General features: G+C 31.9%; 3 protein-coding genes across 4 annotated transcripts in view; 2 read left to right on the top strand and 1 right to left on the bottom strand.

Moving 5' to 3' along the window:
* Window positions 1–208: 208 nt before the first annotated feature.
* On the top strand, window positions 209–4,450 carry LOC101493677 (calmodulin-binding receptor-like cytoplasmic kinase 3). Of its 2 annotated transcripts, none has more exons than XM_012718088.3 (7): window positions 209–1,206; window positions 1,335–1,550; window positions 1,956–2,233; window positions 2,432–2,597; window positions 2,682–2,771; window positions 3,108–3,406; window positions 3,860–4,450. In XM_012718088.3, exons 1-7 carry the CDS (start codon window positions 933–935, stop codon window positions 4,070–4,072), a joined length of 1,536 nt encoding a protein of 511 aa, XP_012573542.1. In that variant the 5' UTR covers window positions 209–932; the 3' UTR covers window positions 4,073–4,450. The 2 variants fall into 2 exon arrangements, with proteins under 2 accessions (XP_012573542.1, XP_004508448.1); XM_004508391.4 differs by having other exon boundaries at window positions 210–1,206; window positions 1,953–2,233.
* Window positions 4,451–5,141: 691 nt separating this feature from the next.
* On the bottom strand, window positions 5,142–9,956 carry LOC101493357 (putative chloride channel-like protein CLC-g). Its single transcript, XM_004508390.4, has 7 exons — window positions 9,456–9,956; window positions 9,157–9,357; window positions 8,801–8,978; window positions 7,660–7,922; window positions 7,206–7,475; window positions 5,984–7,115; window positions 5,142–5,611 (listed from the first exon to the last, which is right to left on the bottom strand). Exons 1-7 carry the CDS (start codon window positions 9,599–9,601, stop codon window positions 5,468–5,470), a joined length of 2,334 nt encoding a protein of 777 aa, XP_004508447.1. The 5' UTR covers window positions 9,602–9,956; the 3' UTR covers window positions 5,142–5,467.
* A 3,924-nt stretch (window positions 9,957–13,880) lies between these two features.
* Window positions 13,881–16,662, top strand: part of LOC101492803 (synaptotagmin-5-like) — a 7,697-nt gene continuing 4,915 nt past the window's right edge. The window contains exons 1-6 of the mRNA XM_073363772.1: window positions 13,881–14,339; window positions 14,439–14,487; window positions 14,571–14,691; window positions 15,341–15,462; window positions 15,954–16,055; window positions 16,235–16,309. Of these exons, the coding sequence (XP_073219873.1) occupies window positions 14,128–14,339; window positions 14,439–14,487; window positions 14,571–14,691; window positions 15,341–15,462; window positions 15,954–16,055; window positions 16,235–16,309 (681 nt within the window). The 5' untranslated portion in view covers window positions 13,881–14,127. The remainder of the gene's footprint in view (window positions 14,340–14,438; window positions 14,488–14,570; window positions 14,692–15,340; window positions 15,463–15,953; window positions 16,056–16,234; window positions 16,310–16,662) is intronic.

Here is a 16,662-nt window from a genome sequence, read left to right as displayed (position 1 = left end):
AGTTTAAAAATGCAAAGAGTCGGAAATTGATACCATCTTACAGTGGGAACAAATTGAATATTTAGTAGTGAAATATGTACAGCAAAAATGATCAAATTATGTATATAAAAAATAATAATTGATCACACATAATATATATATATATATATAATTCAAACGAAAATACTTAAATAAAATATTTCAAAGATATTGTAGTTAAAAAGATATAGAGTACATAGAGACGGCAATTGAGTATTACGTCAGAGTCCATAGTTGATTGTTCATGTTCTTCTTTTTCTTCTCTCTCTATGCAAGTGTGCAAGACTATGGTTGATATTAATGTATGAGGCTATGAGCTATGTTGATTCTTATCTGCAACTTAACATAGGACAATTCAATTCCCAAAGACTCAATATTTCCTATCTTTTCCTTTCCTCATAGCCGCCTCTTCTGTATCTGCTTCTTTTCCCCACCCCAGATCCCAACATACCAACTTTCCCTTTTTACCCTCTAAATTTCACCATCATTTTAGTTCCACTCTCTTCAATTTCCTACCAAGCTGCCACCTTCTCACTTTTTGTCTGATTTTGTGTTCCATGTTTTGGAGAAATTCAACTTCATTTAAGAATTGCCTTTTTCTTTTACATTCATCTTTTGTTCTCACTCTTGGAAATTGAACTTTCCTTTTTCATCAGTTCATTATAGTTTCCTCATCTATTCATGGTTGCTTAATTTGGTAATCTGGGCCCAGTTTTTTTATTTATTGCTTTTTGTACAAGTTTAATTTTGGAACTGTTGTAGTTGGAATTATTAGTCATTTGGGGTGTTAAGTTTGAGGTAATCAAGATTTGTATTTTAGGATTAACATATGCTAGTTGTAAACTGTAATTGGAAATGATTTCCGTATGTATTAAGACACAAAACTGTAATTGGAGTGCACTGTTTAGTTAAGAATGGTTGTTGTTACTGCTCTATTCTTTGTACTATTGTTGCAATTGTCAACAATTTTTGGGTCTGAAATTGTCTTACAGACAAAGGATTGTGGCAATAATTGGGTAGCAAGTTCATATTCTAATAATCATGGTGAGGAACTGTTTTACATAAATGGGAATGTGGTAAACAAAGTTGATTTCTGTAAAGCTATCCAATTGTATATTGCAAAGGGTTGTGATTTGAAGGACTACTTTGGAAGCAACAACTGTGTATTGGATTTGGATGTCTCTTTTGGTATGGTTTCCCAAAATTAGTGTTAGTTTATGCACATTTTTTTTTACTTTTTCTCTCGTGCTAACTTTTCTAGAATTTTCAAAATATATTTCTTTTAACTTTTATATGTTGACTTTTATTGCTTGCAGTGGATTTTCCTTCAAAGGGAGGAAGGAAACTCTTGCAGAAAGATTTAAACAAGAATTCCACATCACAAGGAGTTTCTGAGACTGTGTCAAGCAACCAAGTTGGAATTTTTGCAGGTGGTGCTTTGTTGGTATGTTGTGCTGTTGTTTGTCCTTGTTTCTATGGCAAGAGAAGGAAGGCAACTGCTCATACTGTTCTGACCAAGGACCCAAATTCAAGTGAGTTGATATTCATATAACTTCCTATCCAAACATGTGCATTCATGTCATATCATGTATTTTAAACACAAGTTTTACACTGTAAACTCTAAACTTGAAATTAATATAAAGATACTACAACCGCTCTGCTGGGACGTGGACACAATTGGCCGAACTCCGTGATCAAACATGTTATTTTCTTTGTGTTTTCATATCTATTTTCTTTTGAACCAAGGTTGCTAATATTATGAATTTGGAAGAGGGGAAGGGACGATTTTAACCCTCATAGTTTAATAAATAGCATCTACTTTTTTACCTTAATTTTCAGTTTCCATTGGTTTCATATATATATATTTTCCATTTTCAAGATTGTGCTTCCTGTTATTTTTGAATGATAAGTAATGAACAATTTTTCTCTTGCAGTAGATTTAGCTACCTCCTTTGAACCATCTGTTTCTGATAAGATCCCGGCTAGTCCACTTCGAGTGCCGGCTAGTCCACTTCGGGTGCCGGCTAGTCCATCAAGATTCTCAATGTCTCCAAAACTCAGCAGCCTTCAGCCATTACATCTCAACCTGAGCCAGGTTTCTAAAGCTACACGTAACTTTTCAGAAGCATTACAAATAGGAGAAGGAGGTTTTGGAACTGTCTACAGGGCTAATTTAGACAATGGCTTGGTCGTGGCTGTAAAACGCGCAAAAAGGGTAAGAGCTAGCTCTTGACATATACTTTAAAAATCTGCATCCAACTTTAGAGTGCTGAAGTTCTTGATTCTTTTTATCAGAAAAATTATGTATTCATATGGTATTTTACTATATTATGAACTGTTTTGACTATTCTGTGTCACTAAAATTGGTAGAAGTACTTTCTCATCTTGGTGATGACTTGACTAAATCATATAGGAACATTTTGAGAGTTTGAGAACAGAATTCAGCAGTGAAGTTGAACTTCTGGCCAAAATCGATCATCGAAACCTGGTGAAGCTACTTGGTTATATTGACAAAGGAAATGAACGTATCCTTATTACAGAGTATGTGCCAAACGGTACTCTTCGAGAACATTTGGATGGTAAGGGTGTGTAATGTTCTTTGCCAATATTTGTATTCAAATATGGAAACTAGTCTTGAGTTATCATTTTGATATTGCTGGCAGGTTTGCGTGGAAAAATTGTCGATTTCAATCAGCGCCTGGAAATTGCAATTGATGTTGCTCATGGATTGACCTATCTGCATCTGTATGCAGGTCAGTAATCCTTTAATCTATGCTATGCAAAACCTGTTTGCATACAAACCAAATGTAAACTTCATCTTACATAAGAGTATAAACAGATTATGTGAAGTCTCAAGTTTTAAGAAAATAACTTTAACTGAAATTATATGTTTATTCATACACAGTCTATTCACCAGACATTATGCTCAAGTAGTGTTCATTAATACCTCCTTTTTGACTTATTTATTATTAGGCATTAAGTTTTTGACTTATTTTGGCATATTCATGCAGCATAGTTTCCCTGTAGTATTCAAATAATGTTTATAGATATACGAATTGATGTCTAACTTTTGTATTATCTTAGAACAGAAAAGCAAATTATCCATCGAGATGTGAAATCATCCAACATTCTTCTGACTGAAAGCATGCGAGCTAAAGTTGCTGATTTTGGATTTGCAAAGCTTGGCCATGCAAACACTGACCAGACACACATTTCTACCAAAGTGAAGGGAACAGTTGGTTATTTGGACCCTGAGTATATGAAAACAAACCATCTCACACCCAAAAGTGATGTTTACTCATTTGGCATTTTGCTTTTAGAAATTCTGTCAGGCCGTCGTCCTGTGGAGTTGAAAAAAAGTGCTGAAGAGCGGGTTACTTTAAGATGGGTAAGCTCACAATTTGTTCTTATTTACATATATTTTCTTTACAACAGTTAACTATCCATGTAAATGTTGGCATACTTTGAAAAGATGATATAGCATTATTATAGGTTTGCATCCAAAAGTGATGTTAACATATTTCTCAAACCTTCCACGCCTTATAGGCCATATCTCTAGTAGATGTGGGGCTCTCAACTAAACTAACTGTAATTTACCTTTGAAGAACTGCAATTGCAGCTTGTTCTCTTTGGACATGTTTATAGTCTTTAGTGACATGGGCAAGATTACAGTACTGAGTGAAAAGGCATTATGCAAGATTTTCTAGTGAACTAATGATGGGATGGGGTTAATCTTCTTGCTGCTTAGTAATCATTGCAGTGGTAAAAGATGAAAACTTTGTATGCTTGTTCCTCTTCATTTTAAGCACTCACAAACGATGTGGTTCTGATATTTTTGCAGGCTTTCAGGAGATATAACGAAGGAAGTGTGGTGGAACTGCTTGATCCTTTAATGCAAGAAGCTGTGAATACAGAGGTTGTTGTCAAGATGTTTGACTTGGCATTTAACTGTGCAGCACCGGTAAGATCCGATCGACCTGACATGAAAACAGTGGGGGAGCAATTGTGGGCAATAAGAGCAGATTACCTCAAGAGCACTGCAAGGAGGGAATGATTGATGAAATTTGACCATTATGATATTTTGAAATTGGTGCTTTTTTTGTTTTTGTTTTTGGAAAAAATGATTTTTCTTTATTTATTTCTTTAATTTATCATGCCTAAGAGTGTTTCAGGCATTGTGACATGTCAATTTTCATTTGGGGTCTTAATCTTGATGGATTTCTTAATTCAACCGAAAACTGCAAAAGTCATTCTGAAGTTTAGATTTTGCAAGATTACTTAGGAAGTAGCAACACTTTGACTCCATTCCACTAGTGTTTTGTATTTGCCCCTTCTTTTTAAGAGTATTTGTGTTTGCCCCTAAAAAATACATCGGGGAACTTATTGTCAATGGAATATTTTCTTTGTAAAGTTGATTGTTGATTTTGGCTCATTTGCATTAGTTCATTTCTTGCTAATAAATTAATGGTTACAGAAATTCATCTCACTGTCACTACGTGCTTTCAAAATTAAAAAATTAAACACTGAAAAAAAAAAAGTAATTTGGCCTTCAGGTTTGGGGTTAGGGATCAGATTGAATAAAAGAGAGTGGCCAATAAAATCCATCAATTCTCAAATATTTTAATCTTATAGCAGCCAATTATTCCTATATCACAACATGATTCGATGTGGGACTCTAACCTTTTTTTTGGGTAATCGTGGGTGGCCCGTGGGACTGTGACTTACTCCTACATTATCAAATAGTACTACATGTAATAAAACCACCGCTTAGTCCAATTCACACTTAAGCTTTTTGTGAATTAATTAACTTAGCAATCAGATATTTGTCCGTATGTAAATTCAAGTTGCATTTTTAATATTGCAATAATTTGGGTACAGATTTAAGTGGTCGATCGATTGCTTTGGGTTCTGTCTCATGGACCAGATTTGGCCTAATGCAATCTACTTCACCTCACATTCCTAATGCAAATGCCCGAATTAAATTATGTTTCAATTAGAATAGTCTGACAATATTGTTTCAAATAATATGATAATACTATTTAGGTGGTCTAAATCACCACACTGTTATATTAAATGCTATAGATGAATCATTTCCTTTAGATCAAGGTGTTGGCGAAGTATCGGGCCAATAGCAAACAGTGTTATCTCATTTTATTTTAAACAATAAAAACATAAATTCTAATATCATTTCATTCCATTTACTTTCCTCCAATAGGAACATAGCCTTGATTGTACTTTGAGAGGCATTTATTTGGTATATGAGCTTAACAATGTGGATTAATCATTTACAAGACAACGAGCTCATAGAGTAACAATAATTTGATTTCCTTTTTGAAATGTAAAGTATAATAACTCTGACCTCTTGATTCCATCAAAATGTGAGAGAGAAAAAATCACCATCATCACTGGTTATCTCATCTCATGAATGTGTTGAGCTTGTTGGCCTAGCTCATATGCCAGAAAGAATTTTTTCTATTAATGTTTGCCAAAATCTTAATCTTTTCCACCTGCTTCTTACCAGAAATGGATGCATACCCAATATATGTTCTGGCATGAAATCGTGCCGCGTCAATATACCAACCACCGGCCATCTCTGCAGTCACCATGCATAAAATAAAACTTAGTTCAATGAACAACAGAAACAACAATAATAATAATAGTAAATTGAATTTAAAACGGTTTTTTTCCAAGAAAAAAACTAATGAACCAGTGTGTGCAAATAAATGGTTCCTCTACAGTTCTGCAGCTTGGTTCAACCAAACATCGGTTGTTGGATTAATCTATCAGCTAATAGTGTTTTTCTCTCAACTGGTAGACCAATCCAATGACCGACCGGTATTAGAATGAACCAAGTTGACTGCAAGGATTTAGGTGGTTCATATGAACTTAGCACCTTATTTCACCAACTATATTGCATTTAACTTTCTCATTTAAAATTGCAACAATGCATAAGAAAATTACTTACACCAGGGATCTTGGGTATCACAAGCAAGTGCCTTAAACCGACCTCTCGAAAAAGTATAAGGGCCTTTGCCAGTGACATTGTTTCCACAACAGTGTAAGGCGAAGCATTAGTAAAAGGATGTAGATCGATGAACATTCCCATCTCTTCATCTGTTAACTGTATATCCTCAATCTTAATACGTTCGCCTGAACCCTTCTTTGCAAAATCATCGGCTGAAAACTCTCTCAAGACATCGTAACTATTTTCCACCACAGGCGCAGGCAAGAAAGCTTTCTTCTTTAACAATGTTAGAAGATGGTCGCGAAGGATTATACCAAATAAAACTGGAGCTTCGGAATGTCGAGGCTCGTCGATAACAGGAAATCCATTGTGTGTTGTAGTTCTGAGGACAAACATGATGTTGCGAACCTTCTCGATGCCATTGAACATTTGGAGCGGGCCTGTGACTACATCACCTACTGTTAGCTGCCTCATATATGGTTCGGCGTGAGTTTCTAAATAAGGCAAACCCTTGGCTTTCATTATAAGGTCATATACATTTGCATTGAAAATATTTGCTACACTCTTAGACACCAAAAGCACCATCATTATTAGGGGTAGCAATAACAAATTATTGGTCAGCTCTAGAATAATTACACATAGTGAAACCGTCGTCCGCATAGATCCACCAAGAAGAGAAGCAGCACCAAGTACAGCATAAAGGCCATGGCTAAGATTGGACCCGTTTCCAACCAATATTCCAACCATGCGTCCATATGATGCACCAGTCACGATAATTGGCACAAAGAGACCAACAGGGGCAACAATTCCACAGCTAAAGATACTTAAAAAGAGACATGTGGTGAAAAAAATTAACATCGAAGAAAACTCAAACTCGTTGTCAGTGTTCATGCTAAATAGATTTCTGATAGCATCATCGTTCGTGTTAAAAATGAGGCTGGCAAGGCCGTTATAGTGATTAGGAGCGCATTGGAATTTCTTGTAGATACCGGATCGACCTATTGTTGGGCAAGGCTCGACTGCATCGAGAGGACAAGGTCGGCAAGATGCAAACCATGGTAATCCAAAAAGTAGACATGATGTAATGATGGAGATTAAACAAGCAAGCAAAAGTTTGCAAATGATTCCTTTCCTGCAAGAGTAAATGATTGGAAAAATAAGCTTAGGCAGAACACACTGTACAATATATTGCCATGTCGATGTAACTAAAAGAGAAGCTTACTCGTTGATAACATTGTACATCCGAAGAACTTTGTTCGTCATAAAATTATATAAGCTTCCAAGTAGCCCTCCTACAACAGCAAGAATAAACACAGGAGGAACATCTCCCAAATGGTATGAAATACTTGCTGAATATGCATTAAACATTATCAGTCCTCCTTTACCGAATAATCCACATTTACCGCTTAAACACACATCAATCATAGCTCGAAGGAAAATGGCAACTGTCGCTGTTGTAAAGAAAGCTCTCCATAGAAGGGCAGTTCTCCACCTGTAGAACAGAAATTAAACATTTATTAATTTATTTTTGAGACATTGAAGGGAAAAATTCCTCAAGCAAAGCTCACAAATCAGTGAAAAACTATCAAACAAAGCATAGAAAAAATCACTGTGAAAAATTAACAGATTTTACAAGAGAAAAATTTAATGTAAGGCAGATAGATAGGTGTACAAACCAAGATGCCATCTCTTCAAGAGCAAACAACACTCCGCCAACGGGGGCACGGAAAGCAGCAGCAATACCAGCTGCTGAGCCACATATTATAAGATCCCGTCGATCACGGTCATTCTTAAAAAATCGTAACCATCTCCACGTTAATCCATATCTTTTTGACCCTCCTTGTCCCAACAATGCTGCCACACATGCACCTGTATGCACCATAGGCCCTGCCTTCCCAACGACAAGAGATGATGACACTGCTGTAATGCTTCCAATAATCTGTAAGTAGAAGTGACATGAAGGATTTTACACCCTTAAGAATTAAGATGATGTAACCAAAACTAGGAGAAAACTATCAACAATAAAATAGGAAGTTACTAACTACCATAACATTTTGTAAGATTTAAACAACTTCTTTGTGGTGCAAACAACAATGTCAATAAATAATTATATGAATGGGAAGTAGATTCTATTGGGTTAATGTTATGAGTCTCCTATCGAGGAGCCTTGCCTAATAAGTGGATCTTACAAGTCTAGGGAGTTCTCCTACCTAAATGACTACTCTTTTGAGGTATGCTTTTGCTTTTGTCTTTAACCCTCCAGTTCTTAGGAGAAAGGAACTTTGGTAATTCGAAATTCATTTGGGAGGTAAGTAAAGTCTGGCAAGTGATTGTTCCAACCAAAGTTCAAACTCGAATACTCTCGATCGATTCATCCTTAACTGAAAGTTCATTAACCACTTGAGCCCAAACACTTGGTTTGATAAATGCTCTCTTTCTCTTCTCAAGGAAAGCATCAATGTTATGAGCATAGGTCCAAAGGGAGAACACACCCCAAATTATTAGTTCTTTAGGTGGAAGGACTCCCCTGGACTTATAATAAGCACTTGACAGATTAGCATACTAACCAAATATCGGCAATCCCATTCTACTTATAACTAACAAGTACTTATGTTACAATCATACTCCAAACAATACCCGACAATTTTAGCATTGTATGTTATAATTTGCTTATGTGGCTTAAGAACTACCATTATACTTCATATGTAATATTTCTATCTTATTGACACAAGCTCACATGTTACCTATGTCATGGTATGAAGGCAAAACCTCAACATTTAAAGGTGCATTTTACATTGTATATTGTATGATGCATACCTTAATGAAGAGAGTTCGTACAGTAAATATTCCAGGTGCATCAACACCATTTAGGTAAGCCTTCACTTCTGATATACCTGAACCGGCAGCAGTAGGTGCTATAAAAGCCGTTATTATAGATGCAAAAAGCGTGAGACTCAAATTTGAAGCAAAAAATATAACAAATGCCAACAGAAACCTGCAATGAATTTCCAACCTTTATCAGCAACTTCAAAGAATTCAACTCATTACAAATAAAAATAATGTAAGCTCCAAACTAGAAAATTCCTAAAATTAACAAAAACAAGATAGTACTAATATAATGACATTAAAAGAAAAAGTTAAATTAAAATTCTCAAAGGAACATGCAATAGTACCTCCTCTCCAACATCATATTAGATGTGATGACAAACTTGATACCAGCAAGATTCTCAACAGCAAGATTGTTACAAAACCCAACTAATCCAACAATCATACCAATCATAAAACACAATAACCATTTCATGCAAATGTACTGAAATATCTGAACAACCCCTCTACTCCTCCAATCCTGCTTAAAAAACTCATTCTCAAAAATCCTGCAAACCCACAAAAACAAAATAAACAATTGAAAACAGGGTCAGAAGAAAGATAAAAACTTTGAAGAAAAGGAAAAGACCCAGATGAGAAAACTGACTCGTAATCGAGGCTTTCAATAGGGCAGACATTGGCACCAACGATGGCAACTTGAGAAGTGGAGTTGATAATGGATCTTTGAGATGATAACAAGGGATGGCGAAGATGGGTTTCGAAGTCGCCATTAGAAAGGTGGTTATTGGACATGACAGAGAAGTGTTAGTCTTCAAATATTCAAGTCACGTGAGTTTGATAAAGCGAAAAGACATGTGAGTAAATCAAAGAGTCAGCAAGTATTTAGCTCAACTGTTTGTGTCGAAGAATAAAAGGTTAAATGAGGAAATTTCCCACAACAACGTTGTTGGCGTGGAACAGGGTGGGTGGAAGCAGCGTATGATGAGTTTTATGTACTTTTTGTGAGTTGAATAGAGAAGAATACAGATCATTGATTCTCAAGGTAAAGTAATTAAAACATGTCTATATTCAAATCAAAATGGACCTTTTCTTTTCTTTTCTTTTCTTTTCTGTTTGCTTATTTCAATTTCAGTCACACCGATAGATGGTGCTACTGCTGGGGAAAGAGATAATATATTACTATTACTGGATAAAATTAGGTTACATTTTTATTCCACAAAAAAAAAAATTAAATAAAAAGAATTAATGGAGAGATATATGGAGGATAGATAGGAATTATAAGAGAGAATTTAGGTTTGTTTGTTTTTTTTAAGATGAAATGGTTAAAAAATCATCTTTTTCGAGCCATGATAATTTTGATATTTTTATCAAATTAAGTCTTATAGATTGAGAAAATCTAAGTCTATTAAATATAAATAATTTTAAACAATAATAATATTTGAACATCTTACATTAATTGAATACACATTAATCTCTATATATTTTTATATTTTCTAAGTAAATAGGATGTTTAAATAACCACAATTAATTTCCAATTTTATATAAGATATAATTAAATGTCTATTTAACAAGAATAGGCAAGATATAAGTTGGTATGATATTTAATAACCATTTTCTATTATAAGTTTAGGGCATTTTTTTATGTGGTGTTTTAAGTAGCATTTAAATTTTCCTATTTTTATGTATTATCTTAATTGAACAAATATAAATATTTATTAAAAATATATTTTTATATTATTTTATATTATTTGATTTATTCAATAATTAATTTTAATAAACATTCCAAATTAAATAAGTTAGTTTATCAATTAGTTGCTTTAAGTTCATTTTCTATTAACTGATTTATCATCTATCTATACATAATAATAAAAAGCAAATTTTATTTTATGACATGACATTTGTCACTTAATTAGAGTATTTATCTATTATAATGTTTTTATTAGTAGTAATTTCTATTTTTTATTTGTTTTTTATTTGTTATCTTTTTTATGATAAAAAAAAATATTTTAATTTTTAAAAGCGATATATGTGAAATTTCGAAATCAATTTGCCAATTCCCTAGACTAAAATAGTTGTCCATCAGGACTTCAGAATAATAGTTGAAGGAAGTGAATAGGGAAAATCGAAAGTAAATATAATTTTTGGGTTACAATGCTTTTTATAATATTATTTTATTGTTCCAATGCCATTTTATATTAAATAGGTGTTTGACTAAAAATACTATTCTTGATTGTGGTATAAATTAGTGGCCAAAGTTTATTTATTTCTTTAGAGTTAATTTCTTCTTCTTATTTTTTATAGCTTGTGTTAATTTCTTTGGTTCTTTTTTTTTTTCTTCTTTTTTGTTGTTGTGTATTTTAACATACTTTGCTGCGACAAGGTGTATGAGGGTGGTGATTTAAAGTATAAATTCACTTGTACCGGTTCGACGCACGAATTAAGTATAAATAAAAGTCAATTTAAAATAAACTCATTATAAAAAATGTGTTTTAAGATTAACATTTTTCTTTAATTATCTTTATATTTGAGAAAAATTATATAATAAATCATATAGTATTATATTATTTTACGATTGCATTTTAGATACAAAACAATAATAGTATATATTTTAATAACAATGACTCGTTATTTGCACGACGGTTGCGAATCAAATATTTGTTGTTGACATCATTGAGAATCGACTTATCTACCAGCTCACCAAAAAATATTTTATTTTGACAAAGACAATAAATTATTATCTAAAAAAAGGACAATAAATTAAGACATGATATAGATAGTCACTTGTTATATATATACTATTTCTGTCTAAAAAAATATTCAATTAAAGTTAATATATTTCATCATAATTTTAAATTAAATGTATCAATTTTTTTATTAATTTATATTTATATTTATATTTTGAGATGAAATATTATATATTTTTTTATTAAAATTAATTTTAATCACTTTATTCATATAAATATATTATTTTGGTCCCTAATATTTTCTCCGCAATTTTAATCTTTCAATTATAATTTTTTCGACATTTAATCTCCTTTTTATTTTCATTTCATTTTGATGATGTGTCAATATCTATTAGATCAAATTTTAATTTAACTTTAAACTATTTAATGCTTCTTAAATAATTTATGAATGTAAAAAAAAATCAAAAACTATTTTTTTTTTTGCTTTAAAAATTTCTGAAAATAAAAAACTAAAAATAGAATTCTGAAAATAAAGTTTGTTTTAAATTATTTTTCTTTACTATAAAACTTTTGGAAAAAAAGTATATTTTTCAATTTCTTTATTAAATTCTTTTCTCTGTTTTATTGATAAATATGTAACAAAAGTAATCTAAACAAAATTTTGAAAGAAAAATATATTTTTAGTTTTAAAAAAATTTAAAGTAGAGAAAATTATTATATTTTAAAACTACTTTTTATTTTTAAATTTTTTTTAAGTGATCAAACTAAAATTTTACTTCATTAAAATTGAAGGTCACATAAAAGGGATTAAATATCAAAAATTTTAAAAAGATCAAAATTGCAAAGAAAAACGAAAATTAAAATTATAGATTTATCAAAGTTATATTATAGATGAGCAGATATCGCATCAGTTTAACGCATAATTGATATTTATTTTATTTTCAATAATATGAACGGCGATAAAAGTTATAATTTACAGATTTTATCGTACAAAATTTAATATTAAAATTTAACTTTTGAGTGTAAATATTTCATTTATTTCTCTTATTAGATAGTATATTATCATATTATTATTATTATTATTATTATTATTATTATTATTTACATTTGGTTAATTGCATAAAGTTGTCATCATTAATACTAACTTTTTGTACGATTACAAATTTTAAATTTATAAAATGTAAGGTATTTTTAAAAAAAAAGAAGTATAAATGTATACTTCTTCTAAAACATGTCTAGCACAAAAAAAAGACACATCACGTGATAGAATCTTTATATGTAAGAATGGGAACAAGAATGAGAACAGTAAAGCATTGTTTTTAGATCACGATTAAGATTTAAATAAACTTATATTAAATCAAGAGAAAAATGGTTTAGTCCTTAAAAAATTGTGAGTTGATAAATTTTGTAGTCTTGATTCTCTTAATTTTCTTATCTTTAGTGTCTTTAATTTATTTTTCTTTTATAAAATATTATTTATATGTTAAAAAAAGTTGATAAATTTTGTCGTAATAAAAATTTATTTCATGTTTAGTCCTTCCTATCTTTGTGCAACTTTGATATTACTCCATAAAATTCGAGATTTTACTTTTTTATATTTTGGTTGGTGTAATTGGTTAGGCACCAAAAACAAAGTAACTAAAGTCTTCCAGGAAAATAAATATCAACAACATCTACTTCTGCTAACAAGGTATTTGAAATAAAAATAAGAGAAAACTGAAAAGTTGTAGTCACATAAAGGGACGGTACGTGCTTAACTATAATATATGTCACCTAGTTAGACTCTCACAATACTTGAATCCACTGAATCTCTTCACGATGTTGTAATGTTTTAGTATAATCACTCACATTAATATAATTACACGGTACCATTCAAATTCAAAACATTATAACACACTTCACAGGATTTTTCTTTGTCAAAATAATTGTATACATCTCAATGATCACATGGTTCAATTCATTCTCACAAGTCCTGGAGTAGATATAAGAAAGTGTTATCTCATATTAATATAAGGGTAGTCTTATTAAAGTTTGTTTATAAATAAGTAAATAAATAAATAAATAGTTTTTCACAGACACACCAATATAATACTAAATTTTATTGCAGTTTTTAAAGTGAAATTTACCATTTATTTATTTAAATTATTTTATTTACAATTACAGCGTTGTCGTTATTTACTCAAATAAATAGTTGACTTTTTTCTTTGATAATAGACTTTTTAATCTTTTATACTTATAAATATAAATGGAATACTAAATTTTGGTATAGTATTTATATTATAGTTTTACCGTTCATTTAAACTAATTTATTTATATTTTGATTGAATAGTATATATAATAAGAATTGTCTTATTAAAGATATAGATTTTGACGTCAAAAGCAAAGCAAAGAATGCGAGGAAGCAAGACATTTAAATAATGTGAATAAAAAAAAAGGAGTGATGATTGAGCTATAGAATGGTATTTAATCGGTGGGACGGCCATGGACGAAGGCTTCAAATAAAAAGAAGAAAAGCAATTATTTTAGCAAAGTGGAAGAAAACGCGACTTCCTTGGGACGCTTGAAAGTTGAAAGAAAAAAGCACGAAACAAGTCATTCAACTCTTCTCTTCCGAAAAGGGGAAAGGAAACAACAATGGGTTTCGTATTTGGTGTGGTGCTCGGAATAATCGTCGGCCTTGCCATCATTGTTGCCTTCGTCCGCTCTGAGAATTCCCGCTCCACTAAACGATCACAGCTAGCCGCCACAATCGCCGCTTTTGCGAGAATGACGGTGGAAGATTCTAGAAAGTTATTACCTTCTCAGTATTACCCTTCATGGGTTGTTTTCTCTTCCAGACAGAAGTTTAGCCTTCTTCTCTTCTCTTTACTCTCTCAATTATTCTTCTTTTTTAATTTCCACTCACTCACTCACTCACTTTTATTCTTATCTTCCATTTTTCAGTTAACTTGGCTTAACTCACATCTTACCAAGATCTGGCCCTATGTTAATGACGTAATTTTCTCTTCTCTTCTCTTCTCTTCTCTTCTAGCTTTTTTCCTATTTTTGTTTATTATTTATTATTTATTTTTTGTTAGGCTGCTTCTGAGCTCATTAAGACATCAGTGGAACCGATCCTTGAAGAATATAGACCCATGGTTTTGGCTTCTCTCAAATTTTCCAAGTTTACCCTTGGTACTGTCGCACCGCAGTTTACAGGTTTGTTTCTTCAATTTATTCATTCCAGATTTGTTTCTTCAGAAATGGGAATTCTTATAATAGCCTCATTACTTGCTAAAACAATGTGGATGCTCTTTCCAATCACTATCTTCAAAAGCTTAGACTATATATTGACTAAATTAATTGTTTCAAATTTTTATAAGATCTCTTAACTTAATTGTCGAAATAGGTGGCTGTTAGTATCCCTGTTTTCGCTCTAACCCCACAAGTTTTGACCTTTGCTTCTATAATGTTAATGTTGAGAATTAATTTCAAATTCCATCCTCCATGCTAAGCACCAATGTGTGAAAATAAAAATAAGAAATTATTAATTTTGCAGCTTCCCTGTGAGGTATGCTCTTAAACGCGTAGGATGTATAATTGAATTGAAGCCTGATAGGATGATGACTATATGTTATTTGTTGATTTCTTGCTTTTGGCTTTAATTAAGTGACCTTGTGCAAAACATTAGATCAAGTGGTTACAATTGTGTAAGGGAAGTTTGTTTGTCGTATTTGATGACGTTAATGTATCTTGTTCCATCCGACTGTCTGTTACTTACTCTATTTTTAAGATCTATACTTGAAACTTTTGCCTATCAATGCAATTGGCTTGTTTGTTGCTTATAGTTTGTGGATGTTCTGTTTAGGGGTGTCTATAATTGAAGATGGAGGAGATGGTGTTACAATGGAGCTAGAAATGCAGTGGGATGGTAATCCAAGTATTATAATTGATATTAAAACTCATCTTGGTGTTGCACTACCCGTGCAGGTATTTTTCTCAACATTTTTACTGCCACTGCACACTGCATGTCTGGTTACTAAATTTTCCTAGTAGCTGGTTAGATGTTTCGAATGGTCAATTTGCGTACTCGTCATATTAAATTTCTTTGAAGACTGTCAAACCATGTCTTTTCTTTTCACTCAAACAAACTATTTTAAAACTCTTACAATTTATTTAACCAGAGATCTAACCAGTTAGATCTGAAACTGAATGAAATCTTAGAGTTATTGGGTTTTATACATTACATTAAGGTCACTCCACTCCATTGATATGAGGATAGAACTACATTTAACTGATTGAAGGAAAGGTTCTCCCCTTCCTTCGTCAACATCGTCATTGTTAATATGCATAAAAAATTGTTGGGATGTTTTTGACTACAACTTGTTTTATTATTTGACATCAGTCAATGTATATTAAGCTGGCATTATTCCTCAAATAATCCTAGTTGATTTTGTGTTCTTACACTCTTCATTCTTCAGGTTAAAAACATAGGATTTACAGGCGTTTTCAGGTTGATCTTTAAGCCACTAGTAAACGAAATTCCTGGTTTTGGAGCTGTTAGCTATTCATTAAGGCAGAAGGTATGTAATCTCTTCTTAAAGCCATTCATTTCCCATTTGTTTCAGTGCACCTAGATTAGGATCTCAATGGATTTGTTCATCTTTTTTGTGGTACTACAATGATGCCAAATCCCCTATTGTTAAGCTGATGCACAGACAAGCGCATATATCTAATCATTTCAGAAAATTTCAACTTACAGAAAAAACTGGATTTTACCCTAAAAGTCATTGGTGGTGACATATCAGCAATCCCTGGATTATATGATGCAATTGAGGTTTGGACTACAACTATTGTTTGTTAGTGATGCCCTTTTACTGCTTTTCATGATTCTTTTTGCTATATCTGAACGTATCTCTAATGATGAATTTGTCATGGTAATAATCATTAAGAACATAATGTTATCTGATAGCCCTCCAAATATCAATTAGAAACTTGTAACTTGAAATTTACTGTCATCTTCCAAGTCGACATTATGTTTAGGAGTACACTTGTTAAAATTAAAAAAGTTATGACCCATATACACCAATGTTGTTTAAAGAATGAATTCTATCAACTCAGATAGATTTCTTGATTCTTTTTATTTTATTTTTCTCATCTCCCATTTAACTTGTTAGGAGATTGGTTTTC

Source organism: Cicer arietinum, chromosome 7 (assembly GCF_000331145.2).
Source record: "Cicer arietinum cultivar CDC Frontier isolate Library 1 chromosome 7, Cicar.CDCFrontier_v2.0, whole genome shotgun sequence".
NCBI classification, from domain to species: Eukaryota; Viridiplantae; Streptophyta; class Magnoliopsida; order Fabales; family Fabaceae; genus Cicer; species Cicer arietinum.
The sequence above is the reverse complement of the archived record's forward strand: the minus strand, read 5'-3'. Positions and strand labels throughout refer to the sequence as shown.

Bases quoted from the DNA above. Each gene is read 5' to 3' on its own strand.
- LOC101493677 (XM_004508391.4), top strand. From the start codon at position 933: ATGGTTGTTGTTACTGCTCTATTCTTTGTACTATTGTTGCAATTGTCA. The intron at 2,234-2,431 runs GTAAGAGCTAGC...TAAATCATATAG, and splicing joins CTGTAAAACGCGCAAAAAGG to GAACATTTTGAGAGTTTGAG. The intron at 3,407-3,859 runs GTAAGCTCACAA...ATATTTTTGCAG, and splicing joins AGCGGGTTACTTTAAGATGG to GCTTTCAGGAGATATAACGA.
- LOC101493357 (XM_004508390.4), bottom strand. From the start codon at position 9,601: ATGTCCAATAACCACCTTTCTAATGGCGACTTCGAAACCCATCTTCGC. The intron at 8,979-9,156 runs GTACTATTGCAT...AATTCATTGCAG, and splicing joins AATATGATGTTGGAGAGGAG to GTTTCTGTTGGCATTTGTTA. The intron at 7,116-7,205 runs GTAAGCTTCTCT...TTACTCTTGCAG, and splicing joins ATGTACAATGTTATCAACGA to GAAAGGAATCATTTGCAAAC.